At 63.4% G+C, this 24049-nt stretch overlaps 2 protein-coding genes across 7 annotated transcripts; one reads left to right on the forward strand and one right to left on the reverse strand.

Moving 5' to 3' along the window:
- The first annotated feature begins 4057 nt into the window (after positions 1-4057).
- On the forward strand, positions 4058-20367 carry LOC135188792 (tRNA (32-2'-O)-methyltransferase regulator THADA-like). 6 transcript variants are annotated; one of them, XM_064168448.1, is made up of 31 exons: positions 4058-4168; positions 5108-5285; positions 5509-5595; positions 5879-5906; positions 6216-6364; positions 6514-6636; positions 6866-6986; positions 7177-7328; positions 7815-7899; positions 8187-8323; positions 8716-8913; positions 9303-9999; positions 10089-10241; positions 10334-10443; positions 10538-10698; positions 10932-11098; positions 11377-11562; positions 12217-12368; positions 13069-13212; positions 13517-13621; positions 13762-13962; positions 16260-16410; positions 16521-16755; positions 16885-17124; positions 17229-17454; positions 17574-17780; positions 17973-18211; positions 18427-18609; positions 19058-19324; positions 19411-19616; positions 19726-20086. In XM_064168448.1, the coding sequence occupies exons 1-31, from the start codon at positions 4065-4067 to the stop codon at positions 19995-19997; spliced, it is 5664 nt and encodes a 1887-aa protein (XP_064024518.1). In that variant the 5' UTR covers positions 4058-4064; the 3' UTR covers positions 19998-20086. The 6 variants fall into 6 exon arrangements, with proteins under 6 accessions (XP_064024518.1, XP_064024512.1, XP_064024514.1 ...); XM_064168442.1 differs by having other exon boundaries at positions 19411-20367; XM_064168444.1 differs by having other exon boundaries at positions 19089-19324; positions 19411-20086.
- Positions 20368-21789: 1422 nt separating this feature from the next.
- On the reverse strand, positions 21790-23754 carry LOC135188708 (somatomedin-B and thrombospondin type-1 domain-containing protein-like). The gene is made up of 4 exons (XM_064168322.1): positions 23547-23754; positions 22593-22775; positions 22389-22479; positions 21790-21879 (listed from the first exon to the last, which is right to left on the reverse strand). Exons 1-4 carry the CDS (start codon positions 23752-23754, stop codon positions 21876-21878), a joined length of 486 nt encoding a protein of 161 aa, XP_064024392.1. The 3' UTR covers positions 21790-21875.
- Between the last annotated feature and the right edge of the window lie 295 nt (positions 23755-24049).

Below are 24049 nucleotides of genomic sequence, written 5' to 3' on the forward strand. Positions count from 1 at the left end.
AGAGTTAACCCTCTTGGGGCGGGGGCAGCGATCTTGAGCCTGATCCCAGGTGGGCTTGACCCCTCCCCAGGGGTGGGTCTGAGCGCCAGCAGGTGATTCATGGTTAGCCCACTCCCCCTTCCTGCCTAAAGAGCCATAAAAGGGGGGGAGGGGGAGCTGCCTGTTCTCTGGCTCTTGCTCTCCCTGCCCTCCTGCCCACCAGAAATCGCCATTCCTGTTTCCTGCTGCTTTTTGTCTCACCCCACGAGGCAGACACCACCCACTGCCATCAAACCTGGCTGTGTGCTTACATGTGTCTTGTTTTCCCTTCCCTACACCTTTGTAACTTCCCTACCTCAGATACCTTTGATTTGTGGTTAAACTTTTCTTCTTTTAACCTCCAGGTTATTTACCTGTGTCTGCACAGCTTTCCTCTCTCTCCACCTAATTCCTTTTCCCTGGGAAAGAAGAGGGAAGAGGGGAGGGCATCCTGTAAATTGCTGTTGGTTCTATCAACTGTATTTCAGTCTCTGGGAACTGTTAATTAGAACCCAGACATATGCATATACCCAAGTGCATACTGTTACCTGCCTGCTGAGTGTGGGGCAGGCTGTGCATGGAGTCTGCACTGTCTGCCACAAGCAGCTCCTGGCACAGCTGGCAGCTCCTGGCTTGGGCAGAGTCACTCTGATATGGGTCAAGAACTGGCTGGAGGCAGGGCCCAGAGAGTGGTGGTGAATGGTGCCACATCCAGTTGGCAGCTGGCACCAGTGGTGTGCCCCAGGGAGCAGTGCTGGGCACAGTCCTCTTCAGTATCTCTACTGATGATCTGGCCCAGGGGATTGAGTCCAGCAGCAGTGAGTTTGCAGCTGACACCAAGCTAGGAGCAGCTGTGGAGCTGTTGGAGGGTAGCAGAGCCCTGCAGAGGGACCTGGCCAGGCTGCATGGGTGGGCAGAGGCCAAGGGGATGAGATTGAACAAGGCCAAGGGCAGGTTCTGCACTTTGGCCACAACAACCCCAAGCAGCACTACAGGCTGGGGCCAGAGTGGCTGAGAGCAGCCAGGCAGAGAGGGCCCTGGGGGTGCTGGCAGAGAGGAGCTGCAGAGGAGGCAGCAGTGCCCAGGTGGGCAGCAGAGCCAATGACATCCTGGGCTGGCTCAGGAGCAGTGTGGGCAGCAGGACAAGGGAGGTTCTTGTGCCCCTGTGCTCAGCACTGCTCAGGCCACCCCTGGAGTGCTGTGTCCAGTTCTGGGCTCCTCCATTGCAGAGAGATGTTGAGGTGCTGGAAGGTGCCCAGAGCAGGGCAGCAAGGCTGGGGAGGGGCCTGGAGCACAGCCCTGTGAGGAGAGGCTGAGGGAGCTGGGGGTGTGCAGCCTGCAGCAGAGGAGGCTCAGGGCAGAGCTCATTTCTGCCTGCAGCTGCCTGCAGGGAGGCTGTAGCCAGGTGGGGTTGGGCTCTGCTGCCAGGCAGCCAGCAGCAGAACAAGGGGCCTCAGCCTCAAGTTGTGCCAGGGCAGGTCTAGGCTGGGTGTGAGGAGGAAGTTGCTGGCAGAGAGAGTGATTGGCATTGGAATGGGCTGCCCAGGGAGGTGGTGGAGTGGCTGTGGCTGGAGGTGTTGCAGCCAAGCCTGGCTGGGGCACTGAGTGCCATGGTCTGGTTGACTGGGCAGGGCTGGGTGCTAGGCTGGGCTGGCTGAGCTTGGAGCTCTCTTCCAAGCTGGCTGATTCCATGGTTGTATGAAATGCTGATGCAGCAGATGGATGTGGGGCTGGGTTGTGCTCCCCACACTGTGCAGGGCCAGAGCAACAGCAGGGCAGGTGAGCTGGGACATGCCTTGGGCAGGTGCAGGATCTGACCCTTTCTGCTCTCAGCTGTAATAATCATACACCCCCCGAGGATTAATTCTCTTTCCCCACCCCTAACAAAGGAGGCCTTTCCCTGCCCTCCCCTGCCCGTCCCTGCCTGCCCACCACGCAGGCACTTAGCCTATTAGGATCTGCACTGATTGCTTTCTTTCATTCCTCCCGTGCCTTTCACTGCAGAAAATGGACTGGTAATACTTCTTTTATCACAGAATTAGGGGATTTGGCACCCAGATCTTGCACAAGAGCCTTTTGATAGCTGCTGGTAATCAAATCCCAATCGGCAGACACTGCTCTGCACCCTGCTAGTGGAGAGGAATAAAGGGAAGGGATTATTGATGTCCTGTTTGCTGAGATAGGATCACTGAGCTATTTCATGTGAGAGGAAGGAAAATAAAACAAGAAGGGGGGGGGGGGAATGCAGACAAGAGAGGACAATGTAGATAGAGATAAAAAGGAAAGAAACAGGCTCTTATCATTTTCTTATTGGTTAAGGAGATTCCAAAGCCATTATAGAGGATTAGCCAAAAAAGGTTAATCTGCTTTAGCTGTTCACTTGTCAAAAGTGAATTTATAGGGTTTGAAAATCCTTCCCGTGGTGAAGCCAGAAGAAATCCTCCTGTCCCTCTCCTTCCCCTCCCTCCCCTAGGCAGGACAAGGAGATGGAAATAGGAGCTTTGGAGACCCTAAAACCTGGGAGCAGCCTCCCTTGCCTTGCCCTGCCTGGGTGCTAGCACTCGTGCAAGCTCTGGTTTGGCAGCACTTCCCCAGGCTTCCTTATCACCTGTGGGAGGTGTCCGTGGTGCCCGGGGAGGGGAGGAGTGCGTCCAAGGGAGGTGACCACCCTGCACTTGTCTGCCTTAGCTGGAGTGGCTCTTGGGCTGTTTTGCTGGCTGATACTGGCAGCAGTCAGGGCATACCTGCCCCCCTGGCTGAATTTGGGCTTCCAGGCTGGTTTCTAAAGCCGATTAGAGATGGGTGCTGCTGGCAGATGCTGCCAGGAGTTACAAGTTGGGGCCTCTCTGTCTCCAGGTGCAGTGCTCACCCATGGAGCCACATCTCAGTGTGCTCCTGGCCACTCAGCAAGGGCACACTGGTCCACCCCAGCTGAGCTCTCCTGGGCTGCCTGTGCCACTGAATCACCCAGTGCCATTGCTGAGCTCACCCCAGTGCCACCGCGAGAAACAACCATGCACAAAACAACCCTTGGAGGTCAAAACCAGCCAGGAGCAACTTCTTGATAGCTGCTGGGTAAAGTTCAGTGGGATGCACTAGTCAGGGGTGATAACTGTGTTTAGTAGAGACAGCATAGAATCAGAGAATGGTTTGGGCTGGGAAGAACCTCTAAAGGTCATCCTAAAATCTTGCTGACAAAAGGAAATCATTTGGATTTGACAATACACAAGCCCTGTGAGGAGAGGCTGAGGGAGCTGGGGGTGTGCAGCCTGCAGCAGAGGAGGCTCAGGGCAGAGCTCATTGCTGTCTGCAGCTACCTGAAGGGAGGCTGTAGCCAGGTGGGGTTGGGCTCTGCTGCCAGGCACCCAGCAGCAGAACAAGGGGACACAGCCTCAAGTTGTGCCAGGGCAGGTCTAGGCTGGGTGTAAGGAGGAAGTTGCTGGCAGAGAGAGTGATTGGCATTGGAATGGGCTGCCCAGGGAGGTGGTGGAGTGGCCGTGGCAGGAGGTGTTCAAGCCAGGCCTGGCTGGGGCACTTAGTGGTCTGGTTGACTGGGCAGGGCTGGGTGCTAGGCTGGGCTGGCTGAGCTTGGAGCTCTCTTCCAGCCTGGCTGACTCTATGATGCTAAGCGTTCTAATAAAGCTGTTTCTCTCTCCAAAGGCCATTTCGCCCTGTAGGAAGAAGCAGAATGGCTCCACTGGCTGCTAGTGTTGTGATGCTGGCTAACAGCGATGCTGGCCGTGGGGGTGCTGGCTCGGAGGGATGCTTCCAGCCTTCCCGGGGGGCTCTCGCTCTCCGCCAGCCCAGGGAACAGCTTCAGATGATGTTTCTATGACTCCGCGTTGCTTTCTCGCCCCTGGTTTGCAGCCTGCGATGGACCCAGCGGCGGGCTGAAGGCTGCGGGAGCAGGCGGCGCTCCCCGCCCGGTGCCTGGGTCTCGGCTCCTGCCGCCGTCCGGCGGGACCGCGCGGCCCGGGGCCGGCGCTAGGGGGGGCCGCTGAGCCGGCGGGGGCGCGGCCGAGCTCTATGGTGCGGCGGCGCCGGCCATGGGAGCCGAGCGGGAGGCGCAGGCCTGCGCTGCCTTCTACGAGGCGCTGGGCATGGCCCCGGCCGTGCTGCCCTGCCTGCGCTGCCTCCGCCAGTTCGCGGGGTAAGAGCGCGGAGCCCGAGTGAGGGAGCCCCGCACCAGCGTCCCCCGGAGCGCCGCTTCCCGCCGCGTGGATCGCCGCACCCCCGAGCGAGGGCATGCGGCGCGGGTCCGCCGGGCATCGCCTAGGCGCGGCTCCCCCGGGCATTCCCTGGGCGCGGATCTCCCGGGCATCCCCTTGGCGCAGCCCCCCCGGGCATCGCCTGGGCGCGGCTCCCCCGGGCATCGCCTGGGCGCGGCTCCCCCGGGCGCGGCTCCCCCGGGCATCCCCATGGCGCAGCTCCCCCAGGCATTCCCTGGGCGCGGCTCTCCCGGGCATTCCCTGGGCGCGGGTCCCCCGGGCATCCCCTTGGCTCAGTCTCCCCGGGCATCCCCTTGGCGCAGCCCCCCCGGGCATCCCCTTGGCGCGGGTCCCCCGGGCATCCCCTTGGCGCGGGTCCCCCGGGCATCCCCTTGGCGCGGGTCCCCCGGGCATTCCCAGGGCGCAGCTCCCCGGGCATCTCCTGGGCGCAGGGAGGGAGGGCGGCTCCGCTCGATCCCCAGCGTGGGGACAGAGCCACCCCCGCTTGCCCTCATCCTCTTCCAGCCCACGCTGCAGCAGCAGGGCTGCAAGTTCTAGCATCTTTTTGGGTGCTCCTGCCCCCCTTGCCAGGCCGGGTGATGCCAGAGCTCTGAGGAGGTTCCCCCTGCCCCGTGCCATGCTGAGAGCAGCTGGGAGGAGCCAGCATGGAAAGATGGGACACTCCAACCCTAACCCCCCTCAACATGGGACTCAATCTGGAGTATCCCAACCCTAAACCCCACCAAGATGAGGTGTCCTCACCCAAACTGAAATCGAGCTGGGTTATTCCCACTCCAACCCCAATGCTAATAATCTCCACCAAGATGGGGTATCCCAATCCCCACAGAGCTGGGGTATCCTCACTGCCTTCCCACTTTCAGGAGTGCTACCAAGAGATGCAAAGACAAGCACCTGGAGGAGGCTCTGCTGCTGTCGCGGGCGCTGAGCGAGGGTCTGCGGGGGCTGAGTGAGGCAGAGGCACGGCCCCTGCTCCGCTGCGTCCTGGCTTTCCAGATGGAGGCAACCAGCAGCTCCAGCTCCTTCCAGAAGCTGGAACAGGTCTGTAACACGACTGGCTGAGCTGAGGCTGTCGAGCTCTATGAGCCCCAAGTATAAGTGCTGGTCTCGCCCAGCTCTGTGTGCTGCTGGCACAGCCCTGGCGTGGTGCATCCTTGCCACCAAAGGGGCTATGGTGGTGCCACAGAGCTCCCATAAAAGTACTCTGCAGTTGGTGCTTCTGGGGCTCCAGGCAGACCAGCGGACTTAGGGCATCTCTCTGCAGATCCTGACCCAGCTGGCAGTGGGGAAGGAAGCCCTGCTGGCCCAGGAGGTGGGCACACTGCTGGCTGGCCTGGCACCACAGGAAGAGGTGAGAGCACCCCGGTTCCTCACTGGCACTGTCTTTTGTGGGAGCCTGGCTGGAGCACGTTTTCATCAGGGTCCTCCTGGTTTCAGCTGCCCAGAGTCCTCTACTTCTTTTCCCACTGACTGTGGGTGTGCCCTTGCTTGCATCTGGCAGCTCCTGGCTGCCCATCACACCAGCCCTTTGCTCATCTCTGGGACAGCTTCTGGTGCCAGCGAGACCCTTCTGCCCAAGGCACCAAGCCCCAGTGTATTGTCATGGGGGACAAACTGTCCTTCTGTCCCTGCAGGTACTGTCTCCTGGCGACCTTCAATCAGGTCAGTCTCTGCCCCTTCCGCTTTGAGGGCTTTACCCAGCCCACGCCACTAATGCAAAAGGAGACCTCACACCCACCCAGACCCAGAGGTGGGGACAGGGATCAGATCTGTGGGATCTGCAGGGGTCCCAGCAGCACCCAGTGGCTCTGCCCACCCACCCAGGGTGGCTGGAAAGCAGACAAGCCAAAGCAGCCCCTGCATCCCAGCCCTGTCTCACCCCACTTAACCTTGGCACAGCCCTCGGTTCGACCAGGAGCCGGCTGGCTGCTGGCACCGTGCCGGGAGCCGATGCCATCCCCTTGCCCGCAGTGTGCATGTTCCTGGAGGAGAGCAGCCTGGGCCGGCAGCACTGGCGGCAGCACCTGGCAGCGCTGCTGCGGCGCCTGGCCGCCACCCTGCGCGCGGTGCTGCAGAGCCAGCCTGTGCCCAGCAGCTCCTGGGCCTGCTTGGTCATCAAGGTGAGAGTGGGGAAGGATCAGTCCCTGCGAGGACTGGCCAGGCGCTGGCCATGAAGTCCAGCAGGAACGTGGCACATTGCTGCTTTTGGAGAGGTGAGAGATGCTGGCAGCCATCACCATGCTCTCCCTCCCTCCTCCTCCTCCTGCAGGCCTACCTCCAGCTCTTCCAGACGCTGCCAAAGGATGTGGGCCCCCTGGTGTGGACTGCAGCAGGAAAGAGTGAAGCTCTGCAGAGCCTCTTGGGACTGCTGCTGGAGGTGGCCTGGGGGAAGGTACCTGTGCCCCCAGGGAGGGATGGGGCTGCCTGTCCCAAGGAGCAGAGCAGTGCCATCCTTCCTGGGTGCTTTCTCCTTTCCCCGCCCTGCCTGCAGAGGCAGCCCCTGCGCCTGGGGGGTCAGGGGACCCTGCAGAGCTGCCTGCACGGATGTGGGGCAATGCCTACAGGGGGTTTTGTTTTGAGCGACGTCGTGAGCTGTGCCTTTGCCTCCCCTGCGGGCGCAGGCTCTGAACAAGGACACGCGGCTGCTGGCGGGCACGGCGCTGAGCATGCTGGCGAACACCGCACCGCAGCCCCGGCGCGGAGCCAGCGCCCTGCTGGCGCTCTGCCAGCTCCCTGACCAGGGTGTGTGCTCCGGCCCGAGCTGGGGAAGGGCATGGCAGGGACAGGCACGTGCGGGTGTGAGGGGACAGAGGCCCGAGCTGGCCCTAGCTGCCTCCCGTGGGCGCTCCGGGATGAGGCAGGGCAGTCTGCTCTCAGAGCAGCATTTGTGTTTCGCATCCCTCTGCCATCTAACACAGCTGTTTCCTACCAGGCACAGGAGAAGTGAAGTTTGGGGAGTTGGTGGTCAGTGTGCCCCTGGTGCAGGAGCCAGACGGGCTGGAGAAGTTGGTGTTCACCAGAGGTTTGCTGACTTGCTGCAAGATGGACATCCTCAGCTGCCAGCTGGAGAGTTTCACCCACCGGGTAGGGGAGCTCAAAAGCAGCACCAGGGGTTTGGAGAGTGCCCTGCATGAGGCTGGCAGCTGCTGGTAGGGGCTGTGGATCCCCAGTGTACAGGCTGCACCCCTCCACAGCAATGCTTCCACGCATCCTGCTGCATTATCCAGGAGCCTGCTTTTTCCAAAGACATCTGAGCAGGATTTCCCCTCTCCTGGGGGGACAAGAAGCCAGGTGGCGCCAAAAGTAGCCCTTGAGCAAGCAAAGTGGCAGCAGTGCTCTTGCAGGCTGAACCTAGGGCTGCCCAGATCAAGTGCAGCCTCCAGGTCTGCCCATCTCCAGCCTCTCTTGAGTCTTCAAGAGCTGAGGACTTCCAGTCAGGAAGGAAAAGCCAGCAATAAGCTGCTGCAAGAGCAGAGGCAGCAGGCAGTGTCCCTCACCTGTCTCCTGGCAGGGTTTTCTTGCCCTGGAAAGCCCACACCTGCCTGCTCATGAGCTGCTGTGCTCCCGCAGGCCTGCCTGCTGCTCGACGTGGTGTTCCCTACTGTGTGTGCCCTGACCAGGGAGCAGAAGGACTGCCACTACTACTGCTTCCAAGGTAGGATGGCGACCCCACCACCTCGGGGTGGTTTGAAAGGCTCACTGGGCTCAGGGTGCACAGGGCCCCTGTGCTGCTTCAGCATCTCCCAGGGAGGAAGGGAAGATGCTTTTGTACATCCTGAGAACCGGTTTGGGAACTGGTGTCAGGACACTAAACCCTCCCCAGCTCTTCTGTACCTAATGTGGAGACCATTCCCTTTGTTGGGGGTTCCTCAGGCCCAGCAGCAGCTGTGCCACAGGCAGGTCTGGGGGCGAGGGCTGCAGCAGGGCTCTCTGCTCTTGCAGCCTGTGCCCTGTGGCTGCAGCGCCTGCGGGAGAGCCTCCCTGCCATCTGGCACCTGACGGGCACCCGCGTCCTGGCCCCGGGTGCCAAGCTGCTCCAGCAGCTCACCCAGCTGGTGTGGGACAACGCCGAGACGCTGGTAAGGCCAGAGTGCCCGAGGCAGAAACTGCTGCCCTGCCCCCAACACAACCCTACCTGTCCCAGCTCCCCCAGCGGGATACAGCCCCCTTGCCTGCAGCTGCCCTCTGGCAGGGCAGGGGCACTCACCCCGCCGAGGCCAGGGCACTTGTCACACACAGGCTCTGCAGGGCCACGTCCCAGTGCTTTGCCCTCCCCAGGGAGCACCCACTGGTGCAGTGCCAGCCTGCCCACGTCTGCTGGCTTACTGCCTTCCATCCCCATGGCCCCAGCTCCTAAGCCTGAGGTTAGCAGCCAGTGCTGGCAGCCCATGGCCATGGGAATGCAGAGAGGCAGCGAGGCAGGAGGGGACACCCACCCGAGCCGCTCCTGCTGCCGCTCTTCTCCCCGCAGGTGGAAGGGGTCTCTGAGTTCATCCACAGCTCCTTCCGCCTGCTCCTGGAGATCTACCACCTCGAGTGCCAGCGCTTCCAGGACCAGGACAGGCTCCTCTACCAACAGATGCTGCAGAGGGTGGTCTCGATGCCATGGCAAATCAAGGCCAGATATGTGCCCCTGTGTGCTGTCGTCCCCTATGTGGGCAGCCAGCAGGTAGGGAAGGCAGGGGGATGGGGTGGCTCAGTCCTGGCTGGCAGTACTGCCAGGTTGGCTTGGCCTCTGCCTGCTGCCTGTCACCTTGCCCTGCCTAGCTCAGCCATGGGGGCAGGCAGCCTTTCCAGCCAGGGGAACTCTTTATACTATCACCCAGGGGATAGTATTGAGGGTGGAGTAGTGAGCTGTAGGAACGGTGGTGCACTCCTGGGGACTGCCAACTGGGAGTGAAGCTTTGCCTGTTGATGCCCACCAAATGCAGCTTGAAGTAGCAGAGTTGCTTGCTCAGTGCCATGAGTGACTGCAGTGTATTCTGTACCCAGATCTGTCCCCCACCATCTGCAGCCTTCAGCCTGGCAGGGGGATGAGGGTCATCTGCCTCTCTCCAGGTGTTGGACGCTTACCCAGACCTGCCACAACACCTCCTGAGCTGCCTCTCCACCAACCACCTGTGCCCCGCGGCCACCGAGGTGTACAAGACGCTGGTGCGGCAGCAGTGTGCCGAGCGGCAGGACAGGCAGCAGGGCGCGGAGGTGGCGCTGGCAGAGCGGTGGGCGCTGCGCTGGCTGCCCCTGCTCTCCCAGGCACTCCGCTCCCCTCTGCCCATCCTGCAGAACAACACTGCCAACCACCTTCTCACCTGGACGCTGCGGCAGATCCCGGCCAGCCAGGCGCTGCTGGCTGCCCAGTTCAACGGCCGGGACACGGCGTCGCTGCGGGCCTGGGTCTCGCTGCTGAAGGCACAGAAGAACGTGGCAGGGGCCCTGCCTCTGCAGGGGGAGGCACTGGAGCGGCTCTCCTGCTGCCTGCATGCCCGCGAGGAGGGCGTCCGGCTGGCAGCGCTGAGTCTCCTCTGCTGCAGCCCCAGCACCAACCGGCCCCTCTCGGGCACCGAGCTGCAGCTGCTGCGGCAGTTCCTGCCCCTCAACCTCAGCTGCGACTCCTCCTCGTTCCGGCAGCTGCTGCAGGCAGCAGTGAGGAAGGCGCTGGTACGGCTGCGGGACAGCTCCCTGGCGCAGCTGCGGGGCAAGGCATCCCATGGCATGGAGCCGGGAGAGGGAGAGGAGCAGCTCGCCCAGGCAGTAGGTGAGGCAGCCCCCCCCAGCAACTCCATCACAGCCCCGGGGCATTCAGTGCCCGGTCCAGCGCCACTCTGCCACACTCTCTGCCCACAGGCTTTGTGGAGTGGCTGCTGCAGCTCAGCATCACCTCCCTCAGCCCGGGCTCAAACTACCAGAGGAGGAAGACAGCTCTGCTCCTCCTGGCCGCTGTTCTGGAGACATGCACAGACACCTGGAGCCCTGCCAGGAAGAAAGGGCAGCCCCCGCGTGAGTACGGGCAACCTGCTCAGAGCAGCACCTCTCGGCTGCCAGGGTGCTCCCTGCCGACCCTGGCCCACCACCCTCTGTGCCCACTGCAGGGACCATGGCCGCACTGCTGAGCTGTGCCAGGCAGAGGGGCTGCTGGGACTTCTTCTCCCAGCCCAACTTGTTGGTGCTGCTGAGCTGCTTGCAGGACAGCACTAATGAGGTGAACCCCCTAAAGACCACCATGCTCCCCTCCTGCCCTACTCTGGGCACTTCCCTTCTTCCCACGTCACAGTTCTCCTCTCCTGTCTTGGCAGATCAGAGACCTGGCCTCAGACCTGCTTGTCCGCTACTTCCCTGCCACATTCCCTGAGCCCATCGCCCTGGCTCTCTTCCAGCTGGCCCAGGATGCCCTGGGCAGCCCCCGAGTGCAGGAGGCTGAAGCTGGAGCCGTGCTGATGAAAACCATTCTGCAGAAGTATGAGCTCCAGGCTTCCCCCTCCCCGCAGCGGCGTGGCAGCCCCTGAGAGCATGCCCGTGACACCGGTGTCTCGCTGGAGTCTGTGCTTAAGCTCAGGGAGCCATGGCTTGAACTATCCCTGCACTGGGACCTGGGTGCAGGAGCCTGCAGTGGGGAAGGAAGGAGCCACTTGGCATGAGATGGGCTGAAAAGTCCTTTGCCCTCGCAGCAGCACCTGCCTCTTCCCCCAGGTCAGACAGCAGCACCATGAGGAGCCTGGCCCTGGAGGCTGCAGCAGCCCCAGCGCTGCCCAGCCGAGGGCTGTGCTTTGCTCAGCACCTTCTCCACGTGCTGCAAGCTCAGTACTCTGTGGCACGCCAGGACCTGCTGCAGGCAGCAGCCACTGCACCGATGCATGGTAAGGCCCTGGCCTGGCAGGGCAGTAAGCAACCCCTGCAGCTGATCCCCTCCCTGGGAACTTGGAGCAGGCAGGAGTTGCACAGGCAGGACCAAGGCCACAGCTCATTGCTGGTGCCATGTCCTTGCCTCAGTTTCCCTCTACTGCTGCCCCACCTGCTCCTCCCCCAGGGGCCTCGCTTGCTCCCCTGCCCGTGAAGCCATTCCAGCTGCGGACTCGGGCAGGAGAGCAGGAGCTGTGCTGGGCACCGCTGTGACCAGAGCTCTGTGTGTGTGCAGGAGCCATCACAGCCCTGCGGAGGTGCCTGCTCCAGGTGCCAGAGGTGGCCACCTCCATGCGGACAGCAGAGCTGGCACAGAGCTGGCAGGAGCTCCTCGCCTGCCTTGTGAACACAGTGAGAGACATCACCTCCCTCCTTCTGGGTGCTCTGCAGAGCCAGCGAGGCCCCGGTGCTGAGGAGCAAGGTGAGCATGTCCCCAGGGTGGGGGCCAGGCCCAGGAACCACTGACACCTCTACCACAGCTGTCCTTGGCCCAGCCCTGCAGCCTGCGGGCAAGGCACTTCTGTGGGTTCACTGCCTCTAGCTGGGGACAGCAGTGGGGCCGAGCAGGGAAGGTTGGACCAGGAGTGAGGTCCAAAGCAGGACACTCAGGCAAGGGTGGTCTAGATGGTGGGAGGGGATAGTGAGGTCCAAAGCAGGACACTCAGGCAGGGGTGGTCCAGATGGTGGGCAGGGGATACAGGAGCGAGCAGCACCTGGTTGGGGTCCCTTTCTCAGCAGCACGTGAGAACAGCAGCAGAAACTGAGGCAAAAGCCTCCCAAGAAGCAGCGAGACACTTGCCCAGTGGGAGCAGCTGGGCAAGCAGTGGGGCTGGCAGAACCCACTGCGAGGACTCCAGAGAAGCAGCAAGGCAAAGGGCAGCTGTGAGCCTGAGCAGGACTGGTTGCAGGACAGGAGCCACCAAAGGGCAGCTGTGAGCCTGAGCAGGACTGGTTGCAGGACCAGAGCCACTGCTCTTTTTATGTACATGAACAAGGGACTCCCAGCAGCAGCTCCCTCCCTCTGCCCCACAGGCGCTCCCCCACGCAGCCCCACTCAGCCCTCTCCCTTCCACAGCTGCTGCCCCATCGTTTGCAGACATGGGGAACGCCATCGGCTCCCTCATCATGCTGGGCAAAGGCCGAGGGCAGGAGGAAGAGGAGGAGGACTCAGTCCTGCTGTCGGAAGAGCACAGCCTGATCCTGACTTGCTGCTGGGTGTCAGTGAAGGTGGGCACCCACCCCGTGGTACTGGGAAGAGGAAGAACCCAGCAGAGCACCCAGCACCCTGCCCACCCCAGCGCTTGGGTTCTTCCTCTGGGATGTTCTTCCCCCAGTGGGGACAAACAAAGAGGAATCTCTTGCTTGTCCTCAGTGGGGGAAAAATGCCCCAGGGGACAGCTGGAGGCTGCCACAGGGCCCACAGCAGGGGGGCATTGCCTGTGTCCTTAATCTAGGGGCTGCCGCAGGCCATCCTCACTCACTGCCAAGGAGAATACAACCACCACTGTGCCACCTGCCTTCATGCCCTTATGTAGCTCAGCTGCTTCCCAAGCACTGGCAGACCCCCGGTGCAGCAGAGCTGGGTCTCTGCCTTGCAGTCCTGTGGCTCCCATCCCAGCTCCTTTCCAGCAGCAACCCATGCCAGCTCCTCCTCCCTAGCTTCTTCAGTGGCACCCTGGAGAAGTGCCTTGTCCACCACACACACCTTGCAGGTGCCTGGGGAACCGCTGTGCTGTGGCATGCCAGTGCCCATGCCAGTGGCTGTGCTGCCTGATGGTGCCAGCAACCAAGAGCACCCGAGCTGGGGGTGACAGCAGCACCCACCGTGCTTCCCTGTGGCACTGGTGATGGGGCAGGAGAGGAATGGGGCTGGACAGGGGTGGGGCAGCCCTGCTACTGGTCCTCATGACCTTCCACTTCTTCCCAGGAAATAGGGCTGCTCCTGGGGGGCCTGGCAGAGCTGCTGCTGGCCCCGGCAGTGGCTGCCGGATCAGGGCCCCTCCTGCCGCTCCCCACCCTGCAGGTGGCCACGAAGGTGTTCCAGGAGATCCTGCTGCGGTGCCGGCACTGGGTAAGAGCTTGTCCCACCTGGGGTGGCTTGGCCCCTTGCCCACCTCTGCAGTCCAGTCCTTGCCCCGGGCCAGTAGCCAGGGGCTCTCACTGGCATGCAGGGAGGACAAGCACAGCTGGGCAGGGTCTGCTCTGGGGCAGGACGTGAGACACATCTGGGATCCAAGTGCCAATCCCCATCATGCCCCCACACCCTGGTGTCTTCTCACTTTCTCCTTCCCCCTTGCAAAGAGGTCGCTGGGGGCTATGGGACACTGGCAGGGGCAGCCTTCAGGGCCTGGGTGCCTGACGCTGCTGTGCCCTAGGGAGCAGTGGAGGGCTGCAGCATGGGCTTCACCAAGTTCTGTGCCGCCTTGCTGAACCACCCAGCTGCAGAGCTGCAGGCCATCCCGCGCACCGTGCTGGAGCAGGTACTGCGCCTGCCCTGCCTTCTCCCACGGCTCTAGGCAGCCCCAGAGCCACGTCCCTGCCTCCTCCCGCTCCGGGGCGAGCAGCCGCGGACTCCAGCTGGCAGGTTTCCAGCGTATCTCAGGTGGGTTGTGCTCCCCAGGGCCTGGAGGCGCTGAGCGGGCCGCGGAGCAGCTCCATCACACGCCGCGCTGCTGGCTTCCCCATGCTCTTCCTCTGCATCGTCAGCGGCGAGGCCCCGGCACAGGCGCGGCCGCTGCTGGCGCGCTGCGTCCAGACGCTGCTGGCCTTGGCCACCGCAGCCCTGCCGCAGGACTGGGACCAGACCCTCGACCTGCCCCAGGTGAGCGTGGCGGGCACGGAGCTCCTGGCTGCTGTACGTGTCTGGGGACAGGGCGACCTGTAAGAGGTCCCCTAAAGGGAGCTGTGCTGGGTGCCCTGGCATGAGACCTCGGGGTCAGCAAACCCCCCCAGCCCTGCCCACGCTGCCCGTCCCAGCAGCCTGAGAGCTGGCAGCTCCTCGGCTGCTTCATCTTGCCACCATCTTCCCCTGGCAGGGCAGCATGAGCCCTGTCCCTAGGCAGTGCTGCTGAGCCCTGCCACCATCCTCCCCTGGCAGGGCAGTGTGAGCCCTGTCCCCACGCAGTGCTGCTGAGCCCTGCCACCATCCTTCCCTGCAGGGCAGCATGAGCCCTGTCTACATGCAGTGCTGCTGAGCCCTGCCACCATCCTCCCCTGGCAGGGCAGTGTGAGCCCTGTCCCTAGGCAGTGCTGCTGAGCCCTGCCACCATCCTCCCCTGGCAGGGCAGTGTGAGCCCTGTCCCCACGCAGTGCTGCTGAGCCCTGCCACCATCCTCCCCTGGCAGGGCAGTGTGAGCCCTGTCCCCACGCAGTGCTGCTGAGCCCTGCCACCATCCTCCCCTGGCAGGGCAGTGTGAGCCCTGTCCCTAGGCAGTGCTGCTGAGCCCTGCCACCATCCTCCCCTGGCAGGGCAGTGTGAGCCCTGTCCCCACGCAGTGCTGCTGAGCCCTGCCACCATCCTCCCCTGGCAGGGCAGTGTGAGCCCTGTCCCCACGCAGTGCTGCTGAGCCCTGCCACCATCCTCCCCTGGCAGGGCAGCATGAGCCCTGTCCCCACGCAGTGCTGCTGAGCCCTGCCACCATCCTCCCCTGGCAGGGCAGCATGAGCCCTGTCCTCACGCAGTGCTGCTGAGCCCTGCCACCATCCTTCCCTGCAGGGCAGCATGAGCCCTGTCTACACGCAGTGCTGCTGAGCCCTGCCACCATCCTCCCCTGGCAGGGCAGCATGAGCCCTGTCCTCACGCAGTGCTGCTGAGCCCTGCCACCATCCTCCCCTGGCAGGGCAGCGTGAGCCCTGTCCTCATGCAGTGCTGCTGAGCCCTGCCACCATCCTCCCCTGGCAGGGCAGCGTGAGCCCTGTCCTCACGCAGTGCTGCTGAGCCCTGCCACCATCCTCCCCTGGCAGGGCAGCATGAGCCCTGTCCCCACGCAGTGCTGCTGAGCCCTGCCACCATCCTCCCCTGGCAGGGCAGCGTGAGCCCTGTCCTCATGCAGTGCTGCTGAGCCCTGCCACCATCCTCCCCTGGCAGGGCAGCATGAGCCCTGTCCCCACGCAGTGCTGCTGAGCCCTGCCACCATCCTCCCCTGGCAGGGCAGCGTGAGCCCTGTCCTCATGCAGTGCTGCTGAGCCCTGCCACCATCCTCCCCTGGCAGGGCAGCATGAGCCCTGTCCCCACGCAGTGCTGCTGAGCCCTGCCACCATCCTCCCCTGGCAGGACAGTGTGAGCCCTGTCCTCACGCAGTGCTGCTGAGCCCTGCCACCATCCTCCCCTGGCAGGGCAGCGTGAGCCCTGTCCTCACGCAGTGCTGCTGAGCCCTGCCACCATCCTCCCCTGGCAGGGCAGCGTGAGCCCTGTCCCCACGCAGTGCTGCTGAGCCCTGCCACCATCCTCCCCTGGCAGGGCAGCATGAGCCCTGTCCTCACGCAGTGCTGCTGAGCCCTGCCACCATCCTCCCCTGGCAGGGCAGCATGAGCCCTGTCCTCACGCAGTGCTGCTGAGCCCTGCCACCATCCTCCCCTGGCAGGACAGTGTGAGCCCTGTCCTCACGCAGTGCTGCTGAGCCCTGCCACCATCCTCCCCTGGCAGGGCAGCATGAGCCCTGTCCTCACGCAGTGCTGCTGAGCCCTGCCACCATCCTCCCCTGGCAGGGCAGCGTGAGCCCTGTCCCCACGCAGTGCTGCTGAGCCCTGCCACCATCCTCCCCTGGCAGGGCAGCATGAGCCCTGTCCTCACGCAGTGCTGCTGAGCCCTGCCACCATCCTCCCCTGGCAGGGCAGCATGAGCCCTGTCCCCACGCAGTGCTGCTGAGCCCTGCCACCATCCTCCCCTGGCAGGGCAGCGTGAGCCCTGTCCCCACGCAGTGCTGCTGAGCCCTGCCACCATCCTCCCCTGGCAGGGCAGCATGAGCCCTGTCCCCACGCAGTGCTGCTGAGCCCTGCCACCATCCTCCCCTGGCAGGGCAGCGTGAGCCCTGTCCCCACGCAGTGCTGCTGAGCCCTGCCACCACCCTCCCCTGGCAGGGCAGCGTGAGCCCTGTCCCCACGCAGTGTTCTCCCCAGGTGTGTGCCCTCCACGTGCTGCAGACGCTGGTCCGTGGGGCAGGGCTGGGCAGTGCGCTGCTGCGGCACACTGCGCCCATGGTGGCCCTGGCGCTGCGGGGCCTGGGCTCTCCGTGCTGGGCCATGAGGAACGCAGCCATCCAGCTCTTCAGTGAGTACCGAGGAGAGATCCCTGCAGATCCTGGCGTGCAGAGCCTGGCTGAGGTGAAGTGTAGAGGGGATATAGGGGACCTGACACTGCTCTCTGCCCTGTCCCTGCAGGTGCCCTCACGTCCCGGCTGCTGGGCCAGCAGCGGAGCTGTGGGGAGGGCTGCCTGGCAGAGGGATTGAGCCTGCAAGCCTTCCTCGGACAGCACCCCCAGCTGAGCACTGTGCTGCTGGCAGAGCTGGAGGCTGCCACAGGGCCCACAGCAGGGGGGCATTGCCTGCGCCCTGCGCTCCATGCCGTCCTCACCCTCCTAGCCCAGCTGCAGCCTGGCACTGACGATCCTGGCAGGTAGGAGGGAAGTGGGGATGATCTGCCCTGGCCAAGGGAGGTGGTCCCATGGTGCCAGAGCTGGTTCTGTCTCTCTGAGGGGTTTTCTCCAGCTGGAGCATCACCTGTGGTGCGTTTTTCACTCCACAGGCCCTCTGCTCCCTTCCTGGAGCCACTGCTGGGGCTGGCAGGGAGCCCCATCTATGCTGTGCGAGCGATGGCTGCCAAGGCACTGGTGCCTGTCCTCCCCCCGCCCCAGCGCCACGGACTCCTCCTGCAGCTGGCCCAGCAGCTCCCCACTGCACCTGGATGTGTCTGCTCACACAACACTGTGCACGGACACCTGCTGCAGATGCGAGCGCTGCTGGCCCCCTCTGTGGGCACGGACAGGTGAGCGGTCCTGTGCCACCCCTCTGCCTGCAGCCACTGCGGTCTCTGACGTAGCCCTTTGGGCACAGAAGGGGCCCCACGGTAAGCACTCTGTCTTCCCACAGGCTGTCGGCTGAGGCACTGCACCCCCTGGCTCTGCAGCTGGAGGCTCGGGGCTGGCTGCTCACCCCTGCCCAGCGCTGCCCGCTCATCCGCGCCGCCTTCCTCCAGGTCCTCGCCCTCCTGCCGGCATCTTTCAGCCCTGGCTTCACCCAGAGCATCCATGATGCCATCAGTGCTGAGCTGGGCAGCCTCCCACCGCGGGGAAAGCCAAGATGTGCTGAGCAGCAGGTACTGCTGCTGCCAGGAGAATCACAGCCAGGGGCTGCCTGGCAGCGAGGCCAGAGGCGGGAGGCGAAGAGGCCTCAGCCGAGGCAGCGCAGTGGAAGGGTTTGCTGGTTCTCCCGCAGGTGGGCTTGGCTGTGCTGCACCAAACCATGGCCCACTTCGTGTGCAGCGAGGCGGCACGGCTGGCACGCAGCGAGCAGATTGGCACCGTCTGCTCGCTTCTCTGGCAGCCGAATCCCGACGTGCAGCTTGCCATCCTGAGCTGGGTGGTCACCAGGGAAGGAGGAACCTGTGAGGAGCTGGAGAAGGCTCTTGGGCTGACGCTGCTGGTATGCTGAGGCTTCAAAGTCACTACAGCAGTGCCCCCAGTACACTGTGTGGCTGTGATCCCCAGTGCTTGCTAAGAAGCACCTGGGCACTTGCCTGGTTGGCTGAGGTTGCCAGCCCAGAGTGCCAGGGTCACCAACTGTGTACCTTCTTTCTTTTACACTAACTGTGCCTTCTTTCCCCTTGTCAACTAGGAGAGTTTGCAGTCAGTGCTGCGAGAGAGGAGGGACAAGGAGTTCCTGAGATTGTACCTTGAGGCTTTGCTGCATCTTTACCAAGAGCCATCAGCATGGCCCCAGGAAGCTTCTCCTAAGCTCCAGGGCTCCTTGGCAGCATGCCTGGAGATGCTGCTGCACATGGTAGAGGCTGAGTGTCCCGGCCCTGACCTGCTCTTACAGGCACTGTGCGCTGCCAGCCTGTTGCTTGCTCACTGGTAGGTCCTTGCCACTGCCAGGGGAACTCTGCCTGACCCTTCCAGGAGATTACTCCTTGGTCTTGGCTGGAAACAGAGCCACAGCTTCCTGCCTGTAAATCACATCCAGTTTCACACCTGGCTCCTGTGGCCTCGTCGCAGCTGGTGGCCTTTGGGCCCCTGGATGGATCTGGAAGGCTTGCCTGAATTGCCTCTCCTTCCCTGGCCTCTGACAGGACTGAGGACGAGGACAGGTCGCTGGAGGAGCGCTGGTGCACGGTGCTGGAGGAGTGCAGCCAATCCGCTTCGTCCGAGGTGCTGCGGCTGGCAGCTGCCCGCTCCCTGCGGCTGGCAGGTGCCAGCGTGGTGCAGCGATCCCTGCACGGTGCCTGCCCCTCGCTCGTCCCCCTGGCTCTGCGGTAGGTCCCTGAGCCCACCCTCTGGGACAGTCATGCTTCCCAGCACCAGCTGCTCCTTGGAGCCCCAGCCTCGGGCTGCTGTGGGTTGAGTCTGTGGGAGGTGTCCTCTGCAAAAACTTCCCGGGGGGCTTAAGGAGAACCTCTCAGTCTAGAACTGTTAAGACCTAAGAACCTGGAGCCTACAGAAAATGCATGGGCAGGATTTTAACAGCAGCAGCAAACAGCACTGCTGGGGCACTCAGTCCGTGCTGGGCACTCAGTCCCTGCTGGGCACTCGGCACTGCTGGGGCTCTCAGTCCCTGTCCTCCAAGCCACGGGCTCTTGAGCAGTGGCTGTGTCTTTCTCCGCCCAAGAGAAAAGACCCTCAGGGAAGCACTGCCCTGGGAGGGGCTAAGGCTGCTCTGGGGAGCATGGAGGCCTTCCCTTCCCTGCTCTTTCCTCTCCCCAGGCTGATACATGTGGGCATTCACCTGCTGCAGGATGAGGAGCGGGAGGTGCGGCAGGAGTCCTCGGGTTTCGCCAGCCTCCTGCGGCATGACCCCAGGGAGCTGCTCCAAGGCAGCTGCGTCTTTGTGCAGGACACCGTGGGGCTCCAGGTGCTTCTGCAGCTGCTCCTGGGGGAGTTCGGGGAGCACCCAGAAACCTTCCACTCACTGCTGCAACACCTCCCCAGCCTGGACCTCAGGGGCATTGTGGAAGGGCTGGAGGCCAACAAGTGAGTTGCCTGAGTGCGAGGGAGCATGGGGTACCATGGCTCTGTCCCTGGGCTTCACTCATGCCTTGGCCTTCCCCCCCTCCCAGAGCTGTCAGCCTGTACAGAGAGGATGAGCCCAACGTTTTTGCAGAGCCAGCCAGCCTGGCCTGGCAGCTGCTCCCTGTCCTGCTGCAGCTCCTGGAGAAGGTGCCCACTGGTAGCCCACTCCCTGCCTCAGCTCTGCGCTGGCTGGTGGCCACGGCCCCCAGCGTGCTACGTGACCTGCGGTACTGCAAGCACTGCTGGGGCCAAGGTACAGCACAGAACGAAGCTCCTAAGCTGGTGTCCTTGTCCCTCAGGCCAGCTCTGCCTGGGGAGGGACTCCCCCACACTCAAGGTTCCTCCTCTTGCTGTCTCTGCAGAGGCCGCTGCCCGCTGGGGGATGAAGGCTCTGGGCTGTGCCAAGCTGCATGTGGCTGTGGCCGTGCTGCTGGTGAGGGCCCGGCTGGTGGCACAGCTGCTGCGGGTGCTGGGGGAAGCTGTGACCACCGTGCCAGGGCTGGGCTGCAGTGCTCAGGAGCTGGAGCAGGAGCTCACGCTGGTGCAGAGGCTACTGGAGCAGCATGGGCTGGCGCCTGGGCCAGGCCAGAGCAATGCACTGGGGAAGTCAGGATCACTGTCTGGGGCTGCCTGACAGCTCCAAGCATGGAGCAGTGTCAGAGCACGGCCAGGAGACTCCTGGTTCACCCTGCCACATCCCTCCATCTGCTGCACGCTCCCTGGTCACCAGCCAGGACTGTGGGTTCAGCGTGTAACTCAGGGCAACCCCACTCATGGTGCAGGACACACTCACATCGTTCCCAGTGTTTTCTAACCTCTATCCCAAGACATCAGAGCAGCAGCCCCGTGGCCCATGACATCCCTGCCCTCAGATCTGGTTGGCAGGAGGGGACATGTGCCCCAGAGCCCTTGCACCCCCTCGACTCCCACCACCTGTGTTTTTTAACCAACCTCACAGGTGATGTGGGCTTGTATCCCAAATAAAGAAGCCATGGACACCCCCAGCGCTGAAGCCTTCATATTTCCCTGCTCAGGTGGCCGTGGCAGGGGGAAGCTTGTGGCTGGGGACGGCAGGCAGGACCCGGACGCATCGTAGGGCAGCAAACGGGCAACGGCCACCGGCTGCCGCCAGGAAGCTCCAAACCCCAGCCCCAGAGCGGCCTGACCGCCAGCAGCCAGCCCTGGGATGCTGCTCGGGCTCATGGCTGCAGCAGCCGGGCCGAGTCCAGCGCCCGGCTGAGCTCCCCCGGCCGCGCCCGTTTCCCCCGGGGCCGCCCGCTGGGCCAGCCCCGCTGCCGCGCCCCGGTACCGGCCGCGCCCCGGCGCGGAGCAGGATGCGGCCACATCCGCTTCCCGCCGCCATCCGCCCGCCACCGGTCCCGCCGCAGTGGGGACTCCGCGGGCAGGAGCCAGTCCTGGCGTCTGCTTTCGGCATCGGCAACCCAGCCCAGCAGTTTGTCTGTGTATGGAGAGCCTCTGGCCGGGGGCGCAGTCACACACGAACGGCAGGGGCACGGAGGGAAAGTGCTGGAGCACCTGGGGCTGTGTGTGCCCAGAGTACGGGGCACTGCCCAGCCTGGCCCTGCTCCCGCGGAGGGGCTTGCCGAGCCCGACAGCCGAACCCAGACCCGCAACGGTGCCGTCACTGCCACGCAGACTCCGGGTGCCTCCGTTTAATTTCCCTCTGCAAACCACAGCCTGTAGCCGAGCCACCTGCCCGGGCTCGCCCAGCAGCGCACCGCAGCCAGGCCGGCCCCAGCACTCAGATGCCAGCTGCCACCTCCAGCCTCACGTCGCCCAGCCAGCAGCCCCTCACGGCGTGGAGTGGTGTCAGGGCTGAGCCTTGTCTTCCCTCCTCACCGCTGCACCATCTTCTCCCTCAGCTGTAACCTCAGCACCACGTTCTTCCACCACATCCTAGCAACTTCCTCACTGGTTTTAATCTTCCTAAGCAGAAGTTTCTTCCCCTCCTTCAACAATAAAGGCTTCAAATGCAGGGAGTCCGCTCCAACTGCCAGCCAGGAGCCTGCACTGGGGGTGACATTACAACAGGCACTGCATTTTCACTCGTTCCCCATCACGGGGAAGCTCAGCTCACCTCCCTGGGCAGGGGGAGGAAATGCTGAGCACCCCACCACAGAGATGAGCACAGCCTGGAAGGGAGTGCTGGGGGTGTGCCATCAATGTAAGCTTAATTAAAATGAGATCAAGGCTCAGGGTACAGGTTACAGCAGCCTATGCTGTTGTGACACTAGTTTTATAGATAAAACAGTGTGTTTATGATTAAGGAGATGCTCTAAGGGCATGGAGAGATGTTCCTCCATGGAAGGGGGAGGGGGGGATGTGTCTTTAGAGGTGCAATGCGCCCTTAGGGCGCATTGCACCTCTAAAGACATATCCCCCCCCCCAAATTCCCACCTACCTGGCTCCTTACAGTGGTGGTAGGACATGTGTGTGTGTCCTCCCCCAGCACACCCACTTGTCCCAGTGCAGCTCCTCTGGTAGGGAGGCCCTACCTGCATCAGGTGGAAATAGCAGCAGTGGCTGGGGAAAGGAGGCCCAGGAGAAGGGAAAAGGCAGGGGAAGGTGGTGCTCGGAGGGAAGGGTTGAGGTTGTGGTGTTTCTTTGATGGGTAGTAAAGAGGCTGGGGTTGGGGGTGGGGTGAGAGTGGTCTAGGGAGGGTCAATATTTGGCGAGGATAATGGCTTGTGGGGCACACGATGGGACTACAGATCTGGGGTGGGGAGCAAAGGGGGCATAGTTTTAGGGAGATGGGAATGGCTTTAGGGCAGCTGCGAAGGGGCCATGGGGCTGGGGGTGGGAGAGGAGGGTAATAGCTCTAGAGGGGTGCAAATGGGTCATGGGGTCTAGGAAAGGAGTGCAGAAAGGGCAAGATTGAAGAAAGAGAGAGAAGGGTAATGGCCATGGGATTGCAAAGGTCTGCAGGTCGCAAAGGGGCCACAGCTACAGGGAACTGTGCAGATCAGTCACAGCTTTGGGGAGGGGAGGGTGCAGAGAAGCCTACCCAGATGGCTCCTCTGGGGGCACCAGCCTGGCTCTCCGCCAGGGATCTCTGAAGTCCCAGCTGAAGGAACTGGGCAGTATCTCAGCCACTTCTGACGGGAGAGCAACCAGAGTGAGGGACGTGGGTGGCTAAAGACGCTCTGGGACAGGCAGCAGGGTTGGTCATGCACGGGGGAGGTTGGCAGCCCCACAGGACCCACCTTACCTTTGGCTGACCTGCAGGCTGGGTGCTCCCCCAGGCAGCCACGACGCTGCTTGAGGTCCGGACAGGGCTCCCCTCCGTGCCGGGGTGGGATGGTGACCTGGCGGCTGCGGGCCTTGCTGCCAACCCCGCACAGGGAGCTGCACCCACTCCACGGCCCCCAGGGCCCCACCACGCAGCCCACTGCTGCCCGTGGGATGGAGAACGGGAAAAGAGAGCTTCAGTGGCATGGAAGACGGGAGGAGGAGAGCAGAGAAGATGCAGCACAGGGGAAGGGAGAGGGGAGGGAGGGAAAGGGCCAGGGGGACCCCAGCAGCCCCTCTCCCCACCTCCTGGGCAGGGATTGCCGTGGCAGTGCCGCGGCATTGTGCGCTGCTTCCGCAGGCCTTTATCCCCGTGCTGCTGCCGCGGCTCCGCATCGCGCTGAGCTGGGACCCCGCTAATCTCCCCGGAGATTAGGCAGGGCTGACTGCTGCAATTGTGCGGGGGGCCGCAGCCTCCGCCCGCCCGGCGCTGGGTCCCCAGGGTGGGCTGGCTCTGCAGCCCCCAAGCCCACACTCCCTGTACAGCACCCGGTTCCCACGTCCCTGTGCCAGGCCCTGCCCGCAGCAGTGGCAGGGGTGACACCGGGGTTTGTGCCACTCAGGTCCCACGCTGCAGATTCCGAGGCTTGCAACGACAGCACAACCAGCAGCTGCAGCCCAGAGGCCATCCCTGTGGGCTCTCCTACTGCACTGGCAGCAGCCAGGCATTTAGCATGGAAAAGAGTGGAAAATCGGGATCTCACTCTAAATCCAGCCAGCCGGCAGCCCCCGACACGTCCCACCCCTGCTCAAACCACGGGGCTGACAGATAATAGCAAGCACATGCCACCGCAAGCAGCAGCCCGGGCTGGCATTCCCAGACCGGCGCTCCCCGCCAGTGGCGTGCAGCCGGTGCTACCCCTCCGACACTCACCGGCGCGGCGGCAGGTGGCGTGGAAGTCCTGGCAGCAGTCGCCCGTCCTCTGGCAGTATGAGTCGCAGTAGCAGCGAGCCCGGCGAGCGCCGGGAGCCCAGCAGGCGTTGTTCCTGCCCGGGCAGCACCGCTGCCGGCAGCTGCCTGTGGCACCCACCAGGTAGCCGGCGGCCAGCAGCCAGCCCCCACAGAGCAGCAGTGCCCGCATGGCACTGGGACTCCGCAAGTCGAGGACGCCGGGCGAGGAGTGAGGGCTGCGGTGGTGGCAGCGGCGGCATTGGAACCCTGGCTGCACCGCCCCCGGGCTGGGCGGGGGGACAAAGCCTGTTCCCTTCTGCTCCACCGCCCCTCGCCCGGCTCTTTGCTCCGCGGCAGGGCCGAGGAGCTTCACAAAATTAACCAGAACGGTGAGTAAAATGCTGTGCCCGGGACAAGGCAACCCCGGACCTGCCAGAGAGCATCTCTGAACGGGCAGCGCTGGGCCAGTCCTCACGGAATGGGGC

Source organism: Pogoniulus pusillus, chromosome 30, assembly GCF_015220805.1.
Source record: "Pogoniulus pusillus isolate bPogPus1 chromosome 30, bPogPus1.pri, whole genome shotgun sequence".
In the NCBI taxonomy this organism is placed as follows: Eukaryota; Metazoa; Chordata; class Aves; order Piciformes; family Lybiidae; genus Pogoniulus; species Pogoniulus pusillus.

Excerpts from the sequence above, each read along its gene's own strand:
- LOC135188792 (XM_064168442.1), top strand. The coding sequence starts at position 4,065 with ATGGGAGCCGAGCGGGAGGCGCAGGCCTGCGCTGCCTTCTACGAGGCG. Across the intron at positions 6,637-6,865 it reads TGGAGGTGGCCTGGGGGAAG|GCTCTGAACAAGGACACGCG; the intron begins GTACCTGTGCCC and ends CTGCGGGCGCAG. Across the intron at positions 12,369-13,068 it reads GCTGCTGGGTGTCAGTGAAG|GAAATAGGGCTGCTCCTGGG; the intron begins GTGGGCACCCAC and ends ACTTCTTCCCAG.
- LOC135188708 (XM_064168322.1), bottom strand. The coding sequence starts at position 23,754 with ATGCGGGCACTGCTGCTCTGTGGGGGCTGGCTGCTGGCCGCCGGCTAC. Across the intron at positions 22,776-23,546 it reads CGCCACCTGCCGCCGCGCCG|CAGTGGGCTGCGTGGTGGGG; the intron begins GTGAGTGTCGGA and ends TCCCACGGGCAG. Across the intron at positions 22,480-22,592 it reads AGCCTGCAGGTCAGCCAAAG|AAGTGGCTGAGATACTGCCC; the intron begins GTAAGGTGGGTC and ends CTCTCCCGTCAG.